The sequence below is a fragment of the Ochotona curzoniae genome, unplaced genomic scaffold (assembly GCF_017591425.1).
Source record: "Ochotona curzoniae isolate NIBS_2020 unplaced genomic scaffold, NIBS_Ocur_1.0 scaffold_4505, whole genome shotgun sequence".
Classification (NCBI taxonomy): Eukaryota; Metazoa; Chordata; class Mammalia; order Lagomorpha; family Ochotonidae; genus Ochotona; species Ochotona curzoniae.
This window is the reverse complement of record NW_024467118.1, coordinates 28061630-28080532: the sequence shown is the minus strand read 5'-3', so window position 1 is coordinate 28080532 and position 18903 is coordinate 28061630. Positions and strand designations below refer to the sequence as shown.

Sequence of the window (18903 nt, the reverse complement as noted above, 5' to 3'; positions counted from 1 at the left end):
TTACAGTGTGAATCTCTGGAAATTTTTTGGTTTACATGATGTGTTATAATAATTTTGAATATGAATCTATTGTGCATTCTACATAGAAACAATTCAGTGTGAATTTGCTAACCACATAGTCTTATTTGTATGTATTCTATAAGCTTGATTGGTAATGCATTATTTAAAAGAGTCCAGCCGTCAACTTCAGAACATTGATTACTGTCTAAAAAATCTGTTTTTCTCAACTGACATTTTCTTAAACTGAAACTAATTTTTGGGGGGAGGGGGCAGACTAAGAGAATAAAGCATGACAGTGTTAGGGTTTCTACCGACGCATTCTCATGCCATAGCATCTAAAATAGCAGAACTCCAAATAATCATAACTAATGCTGAGATTTCTTCAATAAAAGATTCTGATCAGTTCATAAGAATATGGGAAAAGTTATAGTTCTTTTAATGTAATTTGTTGAAAACATTAATTTCCAAGAGTTTACTGCAATTAGTATAAGTTTTGCATACAAGAATTTAAAAAGGAAACTTTTCTAAAGTATCTTTTTAAAAAATAATGAGTGGACTATTCCTTAGGGAAATATTTTATGTTGAAAATCTCCTCTAGCCTGTCCTTAAGATAACTACAACTTTGGAAAAGTTGTAGCAGGATGACTTTGTTTAGGAAGGGTACATGTGAAGAGAAACATTCTGTATTACTTTTTTTTTCCTGGTTTGCATGTCAATATGAATTGATGCTACAGATTGGTAAGCAGAAGCTTTTTATTAGCTTGTACAAAGCAGCTTCTCTTGTGAATAAGAAAAAAGAAAAGGAATTCTAGTTTTGAAATTTGCAACTGTTCCAAGTTTGCTATACAAAGAAAAGCCACAGTTTAGTCAAATAAGTTTTAAAAACTGACAGTGAGACTTACACAGTGTTAGGACACAGACCTCAAAATTTAGTGTTAATGATGTTGTGGGCATTGCTGATGAAATTTCTGCTCTGATTCTCTGCTTACTGCAGTAGGCAGTTGTCAGGCTTTCCTACAAGTAGACATTGCCAGGTGATTGAGTGCCAACAAATGGGATGTGAGTGGAAACGGTACATGCCATTACAAATCTGAAATAAAACTTCCCATTTATTTGCTTTCGTAAATGTCTCTGCTTTCAGGGCCTGCAAATGAGAATCCATCTTAGCTAGTTATGTTAGTCCCATCATTCAGTTGATTAATACTTTTTGATGAGCAATGAATAAATTGTTGATGTTTTTTTACCAAACTAAATTCGTATTTTGTCAATAACTGTTTGCTTATGCTATATAATGTGTTTATTATATTGAGTAGAAATCTATCCTTATTTGTTGATGAAGATAGGTAAGTCATGCAGCCAAAGTGTACATTTATTTAAAAAAAATAAGTAGATAATGCTCATATTCTGATCTCATTTTGTTTGGATAAATTCCCCATAGTAGGATGGCTGGACTATATAGTGAATTCACGTTCAGATATGGAGAAATTTTTGTTACGTCTTCCTTGATGGATGCCCTAGTTTACATTTTCACCAGCAGCGGATTAGGGTACCTTTTCCTCCACTTCCTATGTGTTAGATTTTTACGTGATGGAGACTGTTACGCTCAGTGAAATAAAGCAGTTCCAACAGGACAAATACAATGTGTTCTGTGTAATATAAGGTAACATTCATACAATTTATAAGTAGCCATATAGGTGAACAAGTATATACGTATATTCTCTTAAATGAGCTGTATAATGGAGACTAGTACTGGGAAGTAAAGATACGTTACAGCAGGCAGCTGTACTGAAGAAAAGGAGGATTCCCAGTGAAAAGTTAAACATACCTTGGCAATATCATGTTAGATTTTCTACCACTGCCTGTACCTACAAGTCTTGATGTACTTAAATAGAGTGTTAAACTTGTAGCAGTTACTGAAGGACTGTACTGCTATAATAATATGGGGGGAAGTGGTGGGAGGGAAAGGGTGGAAATACCTCTGTCTTCAAAATTGTATCACAGAAAACAATAAAAAATAATAATTTAAAAAGAACAATTTAGTAAATAAGTATATTTTGGCCAAGATGACTAGAAAGCATTAGTGAACAACCAAGAAGTAGCAGAAAGTACTGCAACGCACAACAACCCAGAATGGCAACTGTAGCCTTACTAGTAACTGTGGGTTATTTGCTAGGATTGAAGTGTCTTGGGTATGCTGTCCTCCCTCAGAGTCCTGTGAGATCTCTGAATCCTTAGGGACCAGAGTTGGTCTCCAGGACTAAGGAGTTGTGCAGACAACCGTTTTTCCAACCATCATTTATAGTGGCTGCTTTCTTCCCAGGGACATAGGACAGCGTCTCCCTAGTTTTTTTCAGCTTTAGAAAATGTAGCCTTCTTCAGATTTAATTACTGCCATGCTGTGAACTTAGAGGGGAAGAATTCAGCAACCAGTGAATCTAAGTAAAATAGAAGAGCAGAAAATACATCTACATTTCTCAAAAATTTGTGAAAAAAAGATGTATTTTTAAATAAGTGCCTATTTTATGCAAATATGAAAAAAAAAACCAGTTGGAATTGTAACTACAAATGATTCTGTCATTTTTCCATAAAGTAAAAGCAAAAAAAGTACATTAATATTTAGTTATATTTATGCCTATTGAATAATTACTTACAAATATTTTAAAAATTAATTCACAATAGGGTTGCATCTATGTATGTTTTTTGTAGTATTGGCATAAAATTATGATTATTGTCATGATTACATGTTTATAATGTATTTTAAACATTTCAATAAGTTAAAAAGAGCATGAAAGGCAAGATATTTTCAGTGATTTTACCAGTGGGAATTCAAGTTCTCAGGATTACTCTTTTGTTCATGTACATTTTTTTCCTATATTTCTAAGTCATATATTTTTCCTTTTAACAATGAAAATAAAGCCAAAGAGAAGTTGTTTGAATTTCAAAAGAAAACAATACCTTCCATGTATTGTATGTTTACCGTGTATCAGTCAGTTTGTTAAAGTCTTTGCATATATAATTTTTTAATCCTGCCAAATAGGTATGGGGAGTTGAATTCTTTCTCTTTATTTTCCTTCTTTTAGCACAAGAAAGAGTATTAAGTTGGCAGGTGGAAGGGTTCTGTTAGCTGCAGACAAGCACTGCTCCTCGCTCATGTGTGTCACCTCTTCTGCCCTATACTCTTTATTTGAAGAAGATCCTGGTTCCTTCTGTGTCCTCACCATTTGGTTCCACTTTTACCTTTCTTGTATCAATAGCTGTGTGTGCTTGATGGTACTTTCCGCTTGGGTCAAGTAAGGTAATGGAATGTGAACAAAAGTGTTGTAAGCACAGCAGTGATAGAAATGTATCTGATTTTCAGATAGATGAGTGTTGGAGAATGTCACCACAAATTTGATATATTGTTGAGTAAAATCTTTCTAAAACCCTTTCAAATTCATTTTCCAATAATGATAGAGAATTTTGAAAAATCATTGCTGTTTTAAGTTTAAATTTTTTTCACAGTGGGTTCCAGCCAGGGATGATATAGTGTTTTCCACAGGTTGTCCTCCATTTATCCAATCTATTTTTAAATAGAGATCTGTTAATTTAGTAATACAGAAGACAGGTACACATGCAGTGAGATAACATGATGCTGTTTGAACCTTATGTGAATATGTTTTTTATCATTAATCTTTTCTTAATCATTATAGAGGTGAGCACGTGTGAGGGACATACTGGGGTCAGGGAAAGGGTACCAACTCCTTGTTATCAGACTACATTAGTGTCAAGAACAGAGAGGGTTTGTTGGTGCTACCTCAGGAGTGTAGGGAAAAGGAATAGAGAATGCTCTGGGGGTGTTGAATGGTCCTTGTGTAAAAAATAACCTATTTCTTCTGTCTTCACAGGGTCTCTTCTGTGTTTTCTGTAAGTCCTAAGGCCGGGATCTTGTCTGCCTAGGATTGTCCACAGGCCTGTAAGGTTTCCATAGAATTAGGCCTGAAATGTTATGACACTTGCTTTTCTTTACATCTTTGAAGGGGTACCTGAGGTCTTCTGTTGGATTAGGGTTGAGATTTTTACCCCAGTTGTTTTTTTTCTAGTAATACCAAGATAGGCAAATTACTTGGTTTCCAATGCTTCTTTTCTAATTTTTCTATCTTTAGTATCAAAGGCTGTTAATCATGAACTTTCTAATGAAATAGTGTTCATCATAATGCTCACTCTAATGTTTTTGTAGCATCAAAATCTTTTTTGTACCTTATCTTGTCTATAATCAATGATGTTGTGATGTGTTTACTGGGCTATAGTTGAGATCTGGCTATGATTAAAATAGGGACATATTCTAAGATAAATGAGTGAGAGCTAAAAAATTGAAGATAAGTTTATGATTTTTGTCCAGATCATGTCCTGTGCCAAAGAAAAGATTTCTAGTTTTCATAAGTGATATCAACTAACTGCAAATACAAAAATTTCCTGATTTTCATAACTTGTATAGTTAGGGATGATACCTGTATCAGACATTAACAGGACTTGGAATTTGTTAGCTCTTCTTACTCTCACTGACAAGGTGTTACTCTGCTGTTAAAAGTTTGGATAAGATTGAGAATTCAGCAAATAAGCTGGTTTTCTGAGTGTTAAAGAAAACCTAAGGTGATAGGAATTAATTTTCTAACACTACCCAGATTAACTCCTTTTGGGAGAAATTATGATAGGAAAAGTCTTGTTCATGGAGATCCTGGGAAGAATTGCAAAATTTTCAAACTATTGCCTAATTTTAATTTCAAATCATCCTTTTTGTGTTCATCTCTCCATTACTTCACACCAGGAGGCAAGGGCAAAATGTCTTTTATCTTTGTCCAAGAAATGTTCATTTCACTGCAAAATAAAGATGACATTAAAATGTAAACATGTTTTGGCACAGGGATTAGACTAAAATCCCTAAAATTAAGTCTACTTACCGGCCTGATATTGTTCTTAATTTTGGCTGTACCTGCGTTTTTCTTACTTCCATCCTGCTGGAATGGCGTTTTTGCTGTTTCTGGAATACCCATAGCCTGCAGTGTGGCCAATTTTTTTTTCTTTAAACTAACTTTTGGTGTATCATGCACTCTTTTTCTCTGGTTAGACAGATTACATTTTCCAGTGTCTTCCAGACTGTACATATGCCTTGTAGTGCCTAGATCATCACTTGTTATTGCCACAGGATAGGACTTTCTTATGTTGGTTGACTCACAGTCTACCATTTAGTCATTACTCTATCCCTGCACCCAATATATAGTAGCTACAGTAAATATTTGTTAAAATGAACATTAAAGTATTTTTGAAATTCTCTCCTTACATGCTGCTTGATAGTAAATATTTATGTTTCCCATGAATTCATATATTGAAGCAAATTCCAGTGTGATGATTTGGAAGTGATACATTTGGATATTAATAGATATAGATGTGATAATAAGGTATAGTAACCAATGTTCAAAAACAAATGGGGTAGCAAGGACTCAAAGTGGAATAGTGACATGGATCCTGACTTCAACAGGTGGCAGCTTAACCTTCGGCACCACAACTCCAGCCGCCATCCTGCTGTTCGTGCAGGTGTCATAGATATACATATTGTAAAGAGCTGTTTCATGCAATAAGGGCCAGTTAGGGAAAAGCATTTAAACAATGTACTTCTCACTGAACAATATGCTGACAAAGTAGAGCAACCCCTGTGCAATTGTAATTTAAACATCAAACAGGGGCCAGTGCTGTGGCATAGTGGGTTAAGCTGATAGTTTATAAATTGCATAATTCTTTTCTTTAAAGAAGGAAGTTAGATAGACAGGTAAACATATAAGTATGATGAAATAACACTAAAATTGAATTATGAGCACCAGAATCAATCTGATGGAGTTGGCCAGAATTGGCCAGCAGCAAGGCAGGATGTATTATGTGCATGGAAATTTAAATACAGTGCTTTAGAAACGGTTTCAGAAAAATAATTTAAACTGATTAGAACAACTAAATCATCATTAGTACAAATAAAATTCTTTTCATCTGCTAAAAGATTGTCTAACACAAAGAACATATGGCTGGCTTTGTGGCTTAAGTCCATAAAGCCACTGCTGGTTATGCCAGCACCCATGTGGGCACTGGCTTAAGTCACAGCTGCTACATTTCTTGCCCATCTCCTGGGTAATGAGCTTGATAAAGCGATAGAGAATGGCACATGTACTTGAGCCTTTCCGATCACATGGAGGACCCTGAAGAACTGGCTTCGGAGGAGCCCAACTCCGGCCCCTAAAGCTATTTAACATGTAAACAGTGGGTGGAAATCTGTCCCTGCCTCTCACTCTCCCTTCCTTTTTTCACTGTTACTCTGCGTTCCAACACATAAATAAATTAAAAAAAAAAAGAATTAGTGCAGCAAAGACAGAATATCTTTCCCTTGATGACCATGAACATGCATACTCTAAAGAAACAGAAATTGAGCATAACCAATATCCATATATATGCATACAAAAGTACTTCAAAATGTTTCTGAAAAATGTAGTTAAAAGTTTACATTGACACAGAATTTTGGATGTCCATGCTTTTAAAGGTCTTCAGTAACTAATGTGTATGACTAAAAAAAGGTTTCAAAATTATTGCACAAGGGCGTGGTGTGATGGCCCAGTTACAATTCTCACATTGTGGGCACCGGGATTCCTTATGGATACCTGTTCATGTTCCGGCTGCTCCACTTCCCATTTGTGTCTCTACTTATGACGTAGGAAAGCAGTGGAGGATGGGCCAGAGCTTTAGGACCCTGTGCCTGCCTCGTACGTCCAAGGAAGTTCCCCGTGCCTGGCTTGGATTGGCTGAGCTCTAAGGGTCATGGCCACTTCTGGAGTGAACCAGTGATGAAAGATCTTCCTCTGTTTATTCTTTATAAAATCTGCCTTTCCCCTAAAAATAAATAAATATTTTAAAAATTATTGCATATATAAGCATGTTTATATTGCAATTTTGGTGGATTTCTAAAAGTCTCTTCATATGTCAAACACACATTAGATAGAAAAATAGATATAGAGTGAGGCTACATCAAAAATCACTTAAGCATGTGTAATGAAACACAACATTTGTAGATTCATTTCTCAAAATAAGTTTCATCCAATTCAAGACATTTTGGTCAGTGATATCAGTCATTTAATCCATCTTTTTACATTACTATCTGAGGGAGATGGATTTTTAAGGTTTCTTATAATTAGGCGATGGAAAATAGGAAAGAATAAAATAGAAACTGAAAGTGGATGTCTAGTGATTTCTCTCAGAAAGCCTTATTTGATCGTCAAGGTGAAGAAATACTCTCACAAAGTTTTCTTGGGTATTGTTCCCCTAAAACTTGGCTGACTTCACAAAACAGCTAATAAACAGATGTTACTGTTATTCTAGTCCTTCACGCATGTCAAAACAAAATGTCTTGGACATTTGTAAAAACGTGTTATTGTCTTTGATCTTGAATGGTGCTCCTGACTCTGGGGTGGGCCATGTCCACCTCTTGGTCTGAACTCTTCCTGTTATTCTTACGACTATTTACAATCTCAACAATTTATTTAAAAATGCATCAATAGATGTTGGTTGTGATTAAAGAGAACAGTGAAGTTCTTAAAGGTATATTTAGTTATTGTAATGTGTTCATGTCAACAACTTCTTGCCTATAATTAGAATTTCTTATTTTTCTCTGGCTCTCTTGACTTTTAATCCCTTGTGTTCACAGCAGTCTGAGAAAGGCAGAACAAAAACCAATTCATTATGTTATGCTGTAAAGATGCTATTTCCCTGGAGCAAAGCAGTGAGCATTTGAGTTCAGCTAGGGATACTGTGTCTAAACATTCTCATTTAAGACGTACTATAGTAAAAGGAAGTATTGACCCTTGAAATATGTATTTTCAAACTTAATAATATCACATTTCCTAAACTAACACAAATATTGTTATGATATACAGGGATAGTTCCATTCCCCCTCTCCCCATCTTGGAATCTGGACACAGTAAAGCAACACACTGCGTATGTGGAAGGTTGAGGAGATCGTGTACTTAGCAAAGGTCATTTCTAATGTGACTCTGGATGCTGTGCCAGTTTCCTAATGGGTTTCTTGGCTTCATGGAAACGGAGGGAATCTAGATTGTACTCCACATGTTTCCCCCCAGTACAGATTTTGCTGACAAGCAGGTGGTAGAGATTGAGGAGTGGCTGTTCTCATGGAGCTCTGGCTTCTGCTGTGATGGCATCCTTTCTAAACGTTTTATAAACATTTACAAGTGCACTGGTTGAGGGAGAGTGAGGCCCGGAGAGGAGAACATTTAGGTAGCTGTGTAAGTATCTCATCTACCTTCCAAGATGTTTTCCTGTATTTGATTTGTGGACTGCTCAACTGACTGGGCAATTGAAGACCAGAGTTGTTTTAAGGGTCAGAAGAGCAGGTAATCCCTAATAGTCCTGATTTGAAGGTAAAATTTATTAAATCTAATGTTATGAGTTCTCTTCTTGTAACTTAGATACTTTAAAAACCTTTTTTTTTTTTCTGTTTCTAAAAGGTCTTTGACTCATTTTTTTTTTCCAATTTAGTATCATATTCATTCTTTCACTGTGACTAAGATGCCATTATTGGAAAGTCAGATTTACAGAGCAGAGACAGACAGAAAGGTTGCTGAAAGTTCACTGGTTTATTCCTGAAGCAGCTGCAGTGACTGGACACTGAGCCAATCTGAAGCCAGGAGCCAGGAGCTTCTTCTGGATCTCCCATGTGGGTGCAGAGTCCCAAGGCTTTGGATCATCTTCTGCTTTCGCATGCCACGGGCAGAGATCTGAATGGAAGTGGAGCAGTCAGGACACAGACCAGCACCATGTAGGATCCCAGCAATTGCAGGTTGAGGATTTAGGCACTAGTCTATTGTTAATTTTGCTTACATGCTTAGAAAATTTATTTGGTTTTCTGGTTTTTGTAGTCATCCTTTATATTTTTCTTTCCTTAGTGCAAATTTTAAATATTTAAAATATGTTTTTGAATGTGGTAAATATATTGTATTCTTTCTGAGATAATCCTGATATTTGACATAATTATGATTTTCTTATTTCTTCTGGCGCTCTGTGTATGTGGTGCTTTTTAAAAAAATCTTATTAGCCTAATTTGTTTAGTATCTTTCTGAAGAGGCCTGTCTGTAGTCTGCTCTTTTCCTGAAGCTACACTTCTTTGAGATCATTTCCTGCCTTGGCAGGCCTGGGCTCCTCTTTTCCATGTATAGGAACACCATGAAAATTGAAGTTTTGGTTAATTTATTTGGAGAAAATACTCATAGAATACATGTAGGGTATTTACTAATGCTTATCTCTTTGACTTGTTATATCATTAAACATCTTTTGTGAGAATGCAGGCAATTTCCAACATGTTAGACTTGGAATTTTTAACATCAGAGTGATGCAAAAGTAATGTATATTCTGTTGAAATTTCTGACTTTGTGTTTGATCTTTTTCTGGACTAGCAACCATCATGATATTTTCTTGCAATCCTGGGTAGCATTAGTGAGTCTTAGTTTTATTCAACTACTGGATGATGACAGTGAATAATCATTCATCACAGTACGCTGTGTCACTAGCATACTTTGGGTACAAGTATTCAGTGACTTTTATAATACATTCAGGACTCTGTTATGTGGGCTTTGGGTTAGCTGATTTTTTTCAAAAGTGTTTTAAGCCTGTTAATTATGGGTCACTTGATAGAAATCTCAATTTTCTAGTGAACAAATGTTCATATGGTTACGTTGCATTACTTTTATTTATTAACATTAAAAAAATTATAAAATAGTAAATTTCCATTTAGCCTATGAAATTTCAGACTCTCTTGGATTTGTTCATAGAAATGGCACCTGAGATGTAGTTAGCACTCTAAAACTGTGATCCTTATTGGAAACTAGAATTTCAGACCAAAAATCTGTGTTCTCACTATCTCTCATTATGTTTTTAGATAGGTAACTTCTTTTCAATCTTGCTTTCTGTTTTGTATCCTTGCCTCAGGAACTTAAACAAAAAACTAAAAAGAAATACTTCACTAAAGCAAGCACTGTGCCTCAAAGTTTGGTGAAATATCCTGTTTCATTGTTTCTGCTGAGGCACATATAGGGGGGCAAAATCAGCTTACCAGAGTCAGCCTGTTGAGCCAGACTTTTACTTCCAAATAGTGAACCCAAGATGGCAAGAAAAAAAAAAAAGTGAAAGGCCAACATCTTGTTAAAAGTTTTCAGAAAGTTTTCCAGATTTTATGAAAGTGAAACTCAGAAAAGATTACACTGAAACAGTAAGTGACTTGCAAAATGCTCACAGTTCCCACTTGAGAGTTGAGAAGTGCTCTTGTTACAAATGGAATTTCTCTGCAAGTGTGCTGTGGTTCTCCAGATGATGGCAATAGCAAGACTTACAGAGAATGAATGTACAGGTGTATTTTGAGCAGAATTTAGGAGAGCATAGATAGTCTAGGTTGGGAATGAAAAAAAAAATTACTTTGAAGTAATATTCCATTCTGAATGTAGAATTTCAATAAAATATATTCCAAAGTGGACTCATACTAGCCTGAGTTCTAGTTAGCAATTGAAAATGCTTTTCTGCAAAATGGAAAGAGTGGCACATATTTTTGAAAATAAAATATCTTGATACCTAAAAAATTTAATATTGTAATGCTTCCTTTGCTATTTTTAAAAGGATTTATTTATTTTTATTGAAAAGTCAGTTACACAGAGAGAAAGATCCATTGGTTCACTCCCCAAGTGGCTGCAATAGCCAGAGCTGTACTAATCTGAAGCCAGGAGACTGGAGCATCTTCCAGGTTGCCCACACAGGTACAGGGTCCCAAGGCTTTGGGCAATCCTTCACTGCTTTCCCAGACCCCAAGCAGGGAGCAGAATGGGAAACAGGGCCACCAGGATTAGAACCAGTGGCCATATGGGATCCTGGCACTTGCAAGGTGAGGACATTAGCCACTAGGCAATTGTTCTGGGACCTGCTTTCTTTTCTCTTACCTGAATTGTGTCACTGATATACTTAAGCACAGGAATATTGTCTACATTTTAAATTCATCATTTAAATGAAATTTTCAAATTACACAATGAGGGGTCGTTATGCAAGTCTAATAGCCAATACATAGTCATGAAAATTTTCTATTTATAGGACATTCAATTCACAAAGGTGGCTGTAGAGATGAAAGGAGTATCTGCACAGATATTAAGATTGCAGAAGTTAGAATAACATAATGAAGGCCACATTTAATTGCTACTATCTGTGAGTGTTCAGATACCCTGGGATAACCACACGCCCTATTCTCCTTTAGTCACGTATTAAAGGTCCCCACAAGTAAGTGATTTAGTTTGTGAATTGCTTTCTGAAACTATTAAACCAGTGGAAATTAGTTCAGTGATGTAACAACAGAGAGATCACAGAGATATCCTTTGGTATAATCCTAGGTGTTCTGGAAAACTACCTTTATGCTTTAGAGTGTTTCAGAAGGAAAACTGTGCAGTGTGTTCAACTGAATTTGCAGTTTCTCTCAGATAATCCATGTATACATAAGCAGTTACATGTTTCCCAAAATTTAGAGAACATTAGAGCCTTTTTCAAGTGACTTCCAGTAAAAATAAAACTAATGAATAGAACTAATGAAAAGGAACTTACTTAGGGGAAATACTGTTATAAATAAAGTCACTTTATAATTGAAATAGTATTCAACTGGTAAAAATGAATACATCATGTATTCTATTCATCGCAGTGGAGTGTCCTTCTTATAAAGGCAGTGAAATAAATTCCTGTATTCAGTTTATATGTGAAATCCTGAAGGCTCCATTGCTGTGAAGTGGATCCTCACAGGCTGGCATCTGTAAAGTGCTATGCGGAATTGTGGCTTTGTCTGGGAGACGGCCAGGTGGACCCAGGAGTGTAATGGTTGTACACCAAGGAACTAACACATTTTGAGAACTTTTGGTGAACTGTACATCTTCAAATCCTTACTACTTCTCATTGGTACCTTGCAGTAGGTATGCAACTAACCCTGTTGTCCACAATTGAATTCGTCTGCAAACTTTTCTGCAACTAGACAAGAGTAGTGTCCAAGCTACAGTTGAGGTTCAAGCATATCACTCACACTGTTAATGTCTTTCAGTGACTCCAAGTAATTTTATAGATAAAATATTTAAGTTTTCTGTTCCTTTGTTTTCCCAAATGATTTTGAAGAAATATTGTGGAATGGCATTAATGGGATTTTTTGAGAGCAAACAGTATTATACTTCATAAAAGTTAAATGCATTGTCTGAAATAATGTAATTATCCATTTGAATTTTTTCAAATACACTGTAATATAAAAACAACATCAAATCTAGTTTGAGGAAATGCACCTGCCTGATGTTGAGTGACAGAATAAGAGGTATTACAATCACTCCAGTAATTTGCAGTGTGTCATGGAGAAAAACCCTTCATCTCTCCATGGCTGTTTAAACTCTGTCTTACAAAAAAAGACTGTCAGAAAGGAATGTGAGCGCAGTTGAAAGAACTCCTGTTAGTCAAGAAAATATTATGGATACTTAATGAGTGACCATGGTAATCTGATCAAGTGCCAGAAATAAATTGCCTGAATGAACGCTGTCATTCCCAGTGTGGACATCTTGGAGTACTTAGAGTATTTTAAGTGGGGGTATTCTAATTGGGAAATACAGGGGCTCTTCATTTGTATTTTGACCATGGCAGTAATGTAAGGGAGAGTGCATACCTTGTAACTCTGTTCTGATATTTAAAGACATAAGCTCATGAGTTCTTTGTTCACTCTGTTTGTTCCCTCTAGCATGACTACTCAGCTACTATAATCGGCATTTCTGTTTGTTCAGCTAGCATCGATTTGTGTAACTTTTTAGGCATAATAAAATAATATAAAAACCAGAGCCTTAAGCAAATGGCTGAAATGTCCATCAGCGCAGTGACTCAAGAGATAGTGCCATTATGTATAAAATGGAACCATTGTTCAACATTTCCATCAGCAGCATTGCTTTGTGCAAGCTTCTCATATTTCCTTTTGTGAAACCCTGAAAACTTAAGTAGTCCTGATGGGAGACAGTTTGTCCTTTATACACCTAATCCCTCCTTGAGCATCATTGCATCTGACAAACACATAAAAGGATTGAAGACACTGCAGGTTATGTGCATTTTCGTTTCTGAAGATAGCCTCTTTAATGGTTTTTTTTTTACATTGATATTTTGAAGCTGTAAAGAAAAGAGTAGAAATAAAAACAGGTAGAGATGAGGGTCTTGCAATTGAGTAGTGTTCCAGTACGGTTAGCCTAAATACAGTATCCTTAAATACAGCTATATTTAAAGTGTATCCTTCAATACAGCTGGATGTTTTTGTTGCTTGACTTACTCCTGAAGGGTCCCTGTAACTCTTGCAGGTCACTGATGGTGGTGAATCCAGTTAGCCCTGTGCCTTTTCAGTTGCCTACAAAATAAGTAGTCTTTTATAGATGTTTTTTCCTTTGGAAAGGTGTAGATTATTGGCACTGGGTAATACATATCTGATGGTAAGTCTCTTGATCACTCAGGGGTACAGATTCTCAGGCTGCTTCTCTGAATGTGTAATTATGGTACATTTGACATGGAGACCAGAAAGCATTCGTAGCAAAATATCCAAAAATTCTTTGCGACAGGCATGTTTGGGAAAAGAAAAATTAGTTCAACATTTATTATTTTTCATGGAAGGTACAGATATCCAAATGAATAAACTATTCATCTAGGTTATTTTACTGTGCATTTTGAATATTATTGATTAACAAAAATATTAATGGATGGTTTTTACATTCCTTTACTGAGAGGAGGAGAACACAATTTCTTAGCAAGGTACTTTCCTTCTGTATTAAACAATATGGTGTCATATATAGTGGAAAATGAGAGTAGATACCTATCTCTGTATAGCATGATGGTTCTCAACTAGGACTTGTTCCTCAGGTGGTATTTGGCAATGTTGGAAATTTTTATGGTGTCAAACTGGAAAATATTATTACTGATATTTAACGAGTAGAGTTTAGATGCCACTATGGTTGCAATAAACAGTATTACTCCTCCATTCACAATGAAATTTTCAAACCAAAAGTATTAAGTTATATGCGGTTCTGTAAATGCTGGTAAGAGAGGAGGCGGTTCAGAAAGTGCATGGAAAGTAGTATGGTTTCAGTAGTCAGGGATACGGCACAGGGCACTGAGCTGCTGCCTGGGATGTTGACATCTACAGCAGGGTGCTGATTCAAGTCCTAGCTAGTCTGCTTCAGATCCAAATTCATGTTAAAGCACCTGGGAAAACAGTGGATAATGTCTCAAGTATTTGGTACTTCACCACCAGCTAGGGTGACCTGGGAAGAGCTATAGACTCCTGGTCTCATTCTGGAACAGGCTGGCCATTGTTCCTGCTTGGGGAGTGATCCAGTAGATGGACAACATTTCTCTCTTTCTATTTCTCTCTCTCTCTGTTATTATTCTCACCCTCTCCATTAAAAACAGACATCAAAATGGTAGTAATAAAAACTGTAAAGATTTTAAAAGTTTTTATTAAAATAAACCATGATAACCTTTAAAACAGGATTTATTTACGAAAATGTTAGAAACCAGAGCAAGAATGAGAGCGGGAGAGAGAAAAAGGACTTTCCACCTGCTAATTCATTCCACAAATGGCTGCAGTGATCAAGGTTGGACCAGAATAATGCCTGGATCCTAGAACTCCATACAGATATCCCACATAGGCGCAGAGGCCCAAGCTTTTGGACCAGCTCCTGCTTTTCCAGGCACATTAAACAGTGAACTGAATAAGAAATGAAACAAACAGAACTTGAACTGGTGCTCATATGAAGTGCCAGCATCATTAAGTGGGCAGCTTAACCCTCTGTTCCCCCATACTAAATTATAATATGTCTGAAAAGTGGGTAGTTTAAAATACTAAGAGTAAGATGTCAGTTTGAAAGCAACCTAAATTCTCAAAGCAATCTGAATTCTACTGAAACTGAAACAAGAACAAAAACCAGATATTGTTGAGGTCAGCACTGTAGCATAGCAGCTAAAGCTGCTGCCTTTGATGCCCAAAGTCTTTGTGGACAGATGCCTGTTCTTATCCCGACTGCCCTGGTTCCAATCCAGCTGTGTGCTAAGGTACCTAGGAAAAGAGCCAAAGGCAGCACAGATCCTTGAGCCCCACCCCTGCACCTATGTGGGAGACCTTGTAAGAAGTACCTGGTTTCTGCTTTGGATGGGCCTAGCTCTGGCTGTTGTGGCCATTTGGGAGTGAACCAGCAGGTGAAGATCTTTTTCTCTCCCTCTTCCACTGTCTGAACTTCTGTAACTCTGACTTTCAAATAAATTAGTAAGTCCCTTTTTAAAAAAAGGCATCAAATTTTTGTTAAAACTTGAATAAAAGAATGTCAAAGTCAACAATGCCTTAGAAAAAGCTTATGGTTGATAATTTCCTAAAGAAAACGGCACTTCTCAGCTAACTAACTCATTTCAGGAAAGGAAGACATGGTTGTGGAGATGAGGCAGCATCAGACCATCAAAATCCAACACCAGTCTTCTGGGTGCCTTAATTGAATCAAGCAGAAGCAGTAGCCAACACTGTGGGTAGCTCAAAGTTATCACAAAAACTAGAATTTGGATCAGACTTTCTTCTCTATGTGTGCCAGAACTTTTGCTTCTAGGTGATATACAGAAAACACTGGAGTTTTCTATGGAAATTATAAATAAGAGTAGTGGCTTAATCTTACAAGTATAGAGTGAATTAAAATTATGTCAGTGAAGAATGGATGAAGAGATTGAGAGGGAGCTGGGAAAGGAGGGAAGTGTGGTCATCTTCTTGGAACTGTGCCTGTGGAATGCAGAAAACCTATTCTCTCTATATTAAAAATAAAGAACTGTTCACATGGAAGAAAACAAGAGTGACAAGGCAAGGCACAGACCAGGAGAAAATATGGAAAGGATGTATCTCATAATACACTGTCATCCAGAGCTTAGGAAGAGTCTTAAAATCCAACCACAAGAAAATGAACATCCAGGCTTAAAAATGGATGTTTCAAGAAAAGGAGACACTACCAAAATTGCAGCGTACAGATAAGAAATAAGCATATTAAGTGCGGCACTGGAGGAACCATTATGGGATTGCAAATCAAACACTGAGAAATCTAAACCACGAGTGATGGTGACATGATGGGGAGTAACAGAAAGCCTCTTCGTTAGTTCAGTCATCTTTGGAGTACAAAATAGTTCGATCATTTTGGAATACAGTTCAGCAGTTTGTTGCAACACCAAACATTATCATGATACAGAATTTGTGTTCCTGGATACTTACCCAAATTAGTTGAAAACTTGCCCACCTAGAAACCCACACAGAACTTAATTCATACTCAAAATTTGTAAGCAAGCAAATGTTGTTCAGTAAAATAGAGATTCATACCAGTAACGGAGTAGTATTTAACACTACAAATAAGTATCAGTCCATGAAAAATAGGAGTGAATATTAAGTGTATGTTACTAGCTTGAAGGAATAAATTTAAAAGACAACTATTGTGTAATTCCATATATTCTGAGAAGGGCAGAACTGTAGAAATAAGAACATAGTCTGGTTTCTACAAATTAGAGGACAAAGCTGAAAGGTGAATGAAGAGGCAGAAAACAAAGGAGTTTTGGACAGTTAAGCTACTTTGTATCATACTGTAATAGTAGACATATGCATAATCCAGCCTGGACCAGGATCTATGGAATACCTGTCTCCCCTATAGGATAACAATGTGCCAGTGTAGACTCAATAGTTGTATCCCATGCTAATGAAAATTGGCAGTATTTAGAGAAGCTGTTGGATGTGTGGGGTCAGAGGTTATAAGGAACCTCTGTCCTGTATGGTCAGTTTTGCTGTGAATACGTACTTCTCTAAAAGTAACTTTTAGAAAACAACAATGCTTCCTACTAGATGCTGTTAAGAAGGATTAAAGAATGTGTGGCAGCTATGTTCACCCTGTAGGAGTTTCGAGAAGACGTCACAAAAATGCTAACTTTTAGGCTGAGATGTTTTTAAGGCCAGTGGAATTCAGTTTGTAGATAGGAACAGGATGGTATTATAGATAGAAAGGTGGCAGAATAGGAGTGGTGTTAACCAAGAGGAAAAAAGGGAGCAGGAAAAACTGGAGGTGTGACTGTGGTTGCCCTGTGGTTGTTGACTGTTCGCTGTCCTGCAGCGAACAATTTGGTGCATGGAGACAATAATAACCTGTGGGCTACTGACTGGTGGCCAGTAGCCAAAGTTTATTATCAGCATCAGACTTTTAAAGAAGGTTGTCTGGTAGGCATCCAGGGAGGAGGGGTTTGAGCCATTTACATCTCAACAGCAAGGGACAATCTCCCAGTCCTCTAGCAGGTATTTATCTAAACCTGTGAACCAGAAGGTTTCATGCTCATTCATCTCCATATCAATTGCTGGTGGTCCTTCAGGGGAGATTCTTCTGGCTAAGTCTCCCACAATAGTAAAGATTCTGAATGTCCTTCTACTGTTGACAAAGTTAACATTGATGGTAAATATATGGTAGGTTGTTTCTCTAATGGGGAAAGGTGGGTGTGAACGTAAATAGCCATTCTATCCATACTGTAAGCTTGGAGTCTGCAGAGCAAAGCGTTGGATATTTTTTGTAAGCAGAAAAGTTGCCATTGACTTCATGTCGTTACTTTGCTGTTTTGTTTTGGATTATCTTGTAAGCCTACTGCATGCCTATGAGTTGGACTAAGCCCTGTCTTTGTTTTCCAGTGAGAACAGTGAGGCAAAGAAAAATTATGATTTTCCCAGTTCCACATAGCTAACAGTAGGAGGGTTAAAATGAAACCTGTATAGCATTATATTAAAGCTCACATACCTGATTACCAACTCATTGGACGCATAGTATGCTCAAAACTTTAAAGAGCAAGAAATTGAATATGGGACATTATGTCTTAAACCCCCTTTTTGTTTGCTTTTCCAGGTCTCTTTGCCACAAGAAAAACAAGTAGCTGCCAGCAGCTGCAAGCCCATCACATCATGATGTTTCTTTTGGTCAAAAATGCACTTAGTGGGCTCAAGATTCGAAACATTCAGCAAATTATGGCAAGGCAGAACCACACGAAATGCTCCCTGGATTTTCATGAGAAATATGGCAATGCTGTGCTAGCCAGTGGGGCGGCTTTTTGTGTTGTCACGTGGGGTTTCTTAACCACCCAGATGGGAATAGAATGGAACCTATCCCCTGTTGGCAGAGTTACCCCCGTGCAGTGGAATGAGGAGTAACTGTCTCAGTTGCTCTAACAGAATTGTCTCAAAAACAACTTGTCATGTAAACATTTCTGCTGTTCATTAAAGAGAAAGTAATTGAAGAAATAAAATACTGTCAGTCTTTGAAAATAATAATTATAGTGCCTACAAGTGATACAGTAGTAATGAGTATAGATTATGGGGATTATGAATAACAAATATTACAAAGTAGTATTAATGAAGTATGATTCTTTTGGTTTAATGATACGTACTAGGTAGGTATCATTCAGTGGGTAAAACATCTTTATAGCTGACAGATTGACTGACAAATCCTGTTGAATCTTCAAATCATGTTTGTATACTGATGATTTTTCATCTTTCCCAGCATGATCTGAAATATCATGTGGTGACTTGTATTATTATAAGAACATTTTTAGCTGATTTCCTGTTTCTGCACTTGCTCTTACCCAAAGCTCCTGCCTCCATCCTCCACCATTTATGATGATTTTTTTTTTTAACCACAGCAATGAGAGTGAATATTTTAAAATGTAATCTCGTGAGGCCACTCATCTCTTCCACACCCATCTTCTTCCCATTTGACTTTCCACTTAAAGCTGAAGTTATCA

General features: G+C 36.7%; 1 protein-coding gene across 1 annotated transcript in view; it reads left to right on the top strand.

The window, feature by feature from the left end:
• The window catches only part of LOC121146609 (cytochrome c oxidase subunit 7B, mitochondrial), a 63325-nt gene extending 44895 nt beyond the window's left edge, over positions 1-18430 (top strand). Inside the window, exon 3 of the mRNA XM_040966118.1 lies at positions 18012-18430. Coding sequence (XP_040822052.1) covers positions 18068-18313 — 246 coding nt within the window. The 5' untranslated portion in view covers positions 18012-18067 and the 3' untranslated portion in view covers positions 18314-18430. The remainder of the gene's footprint in view (positions 1-18011) is intronic.
• The last annotated feature ends 473 nt before the right edge of the window (positions 18431-18903 follow it).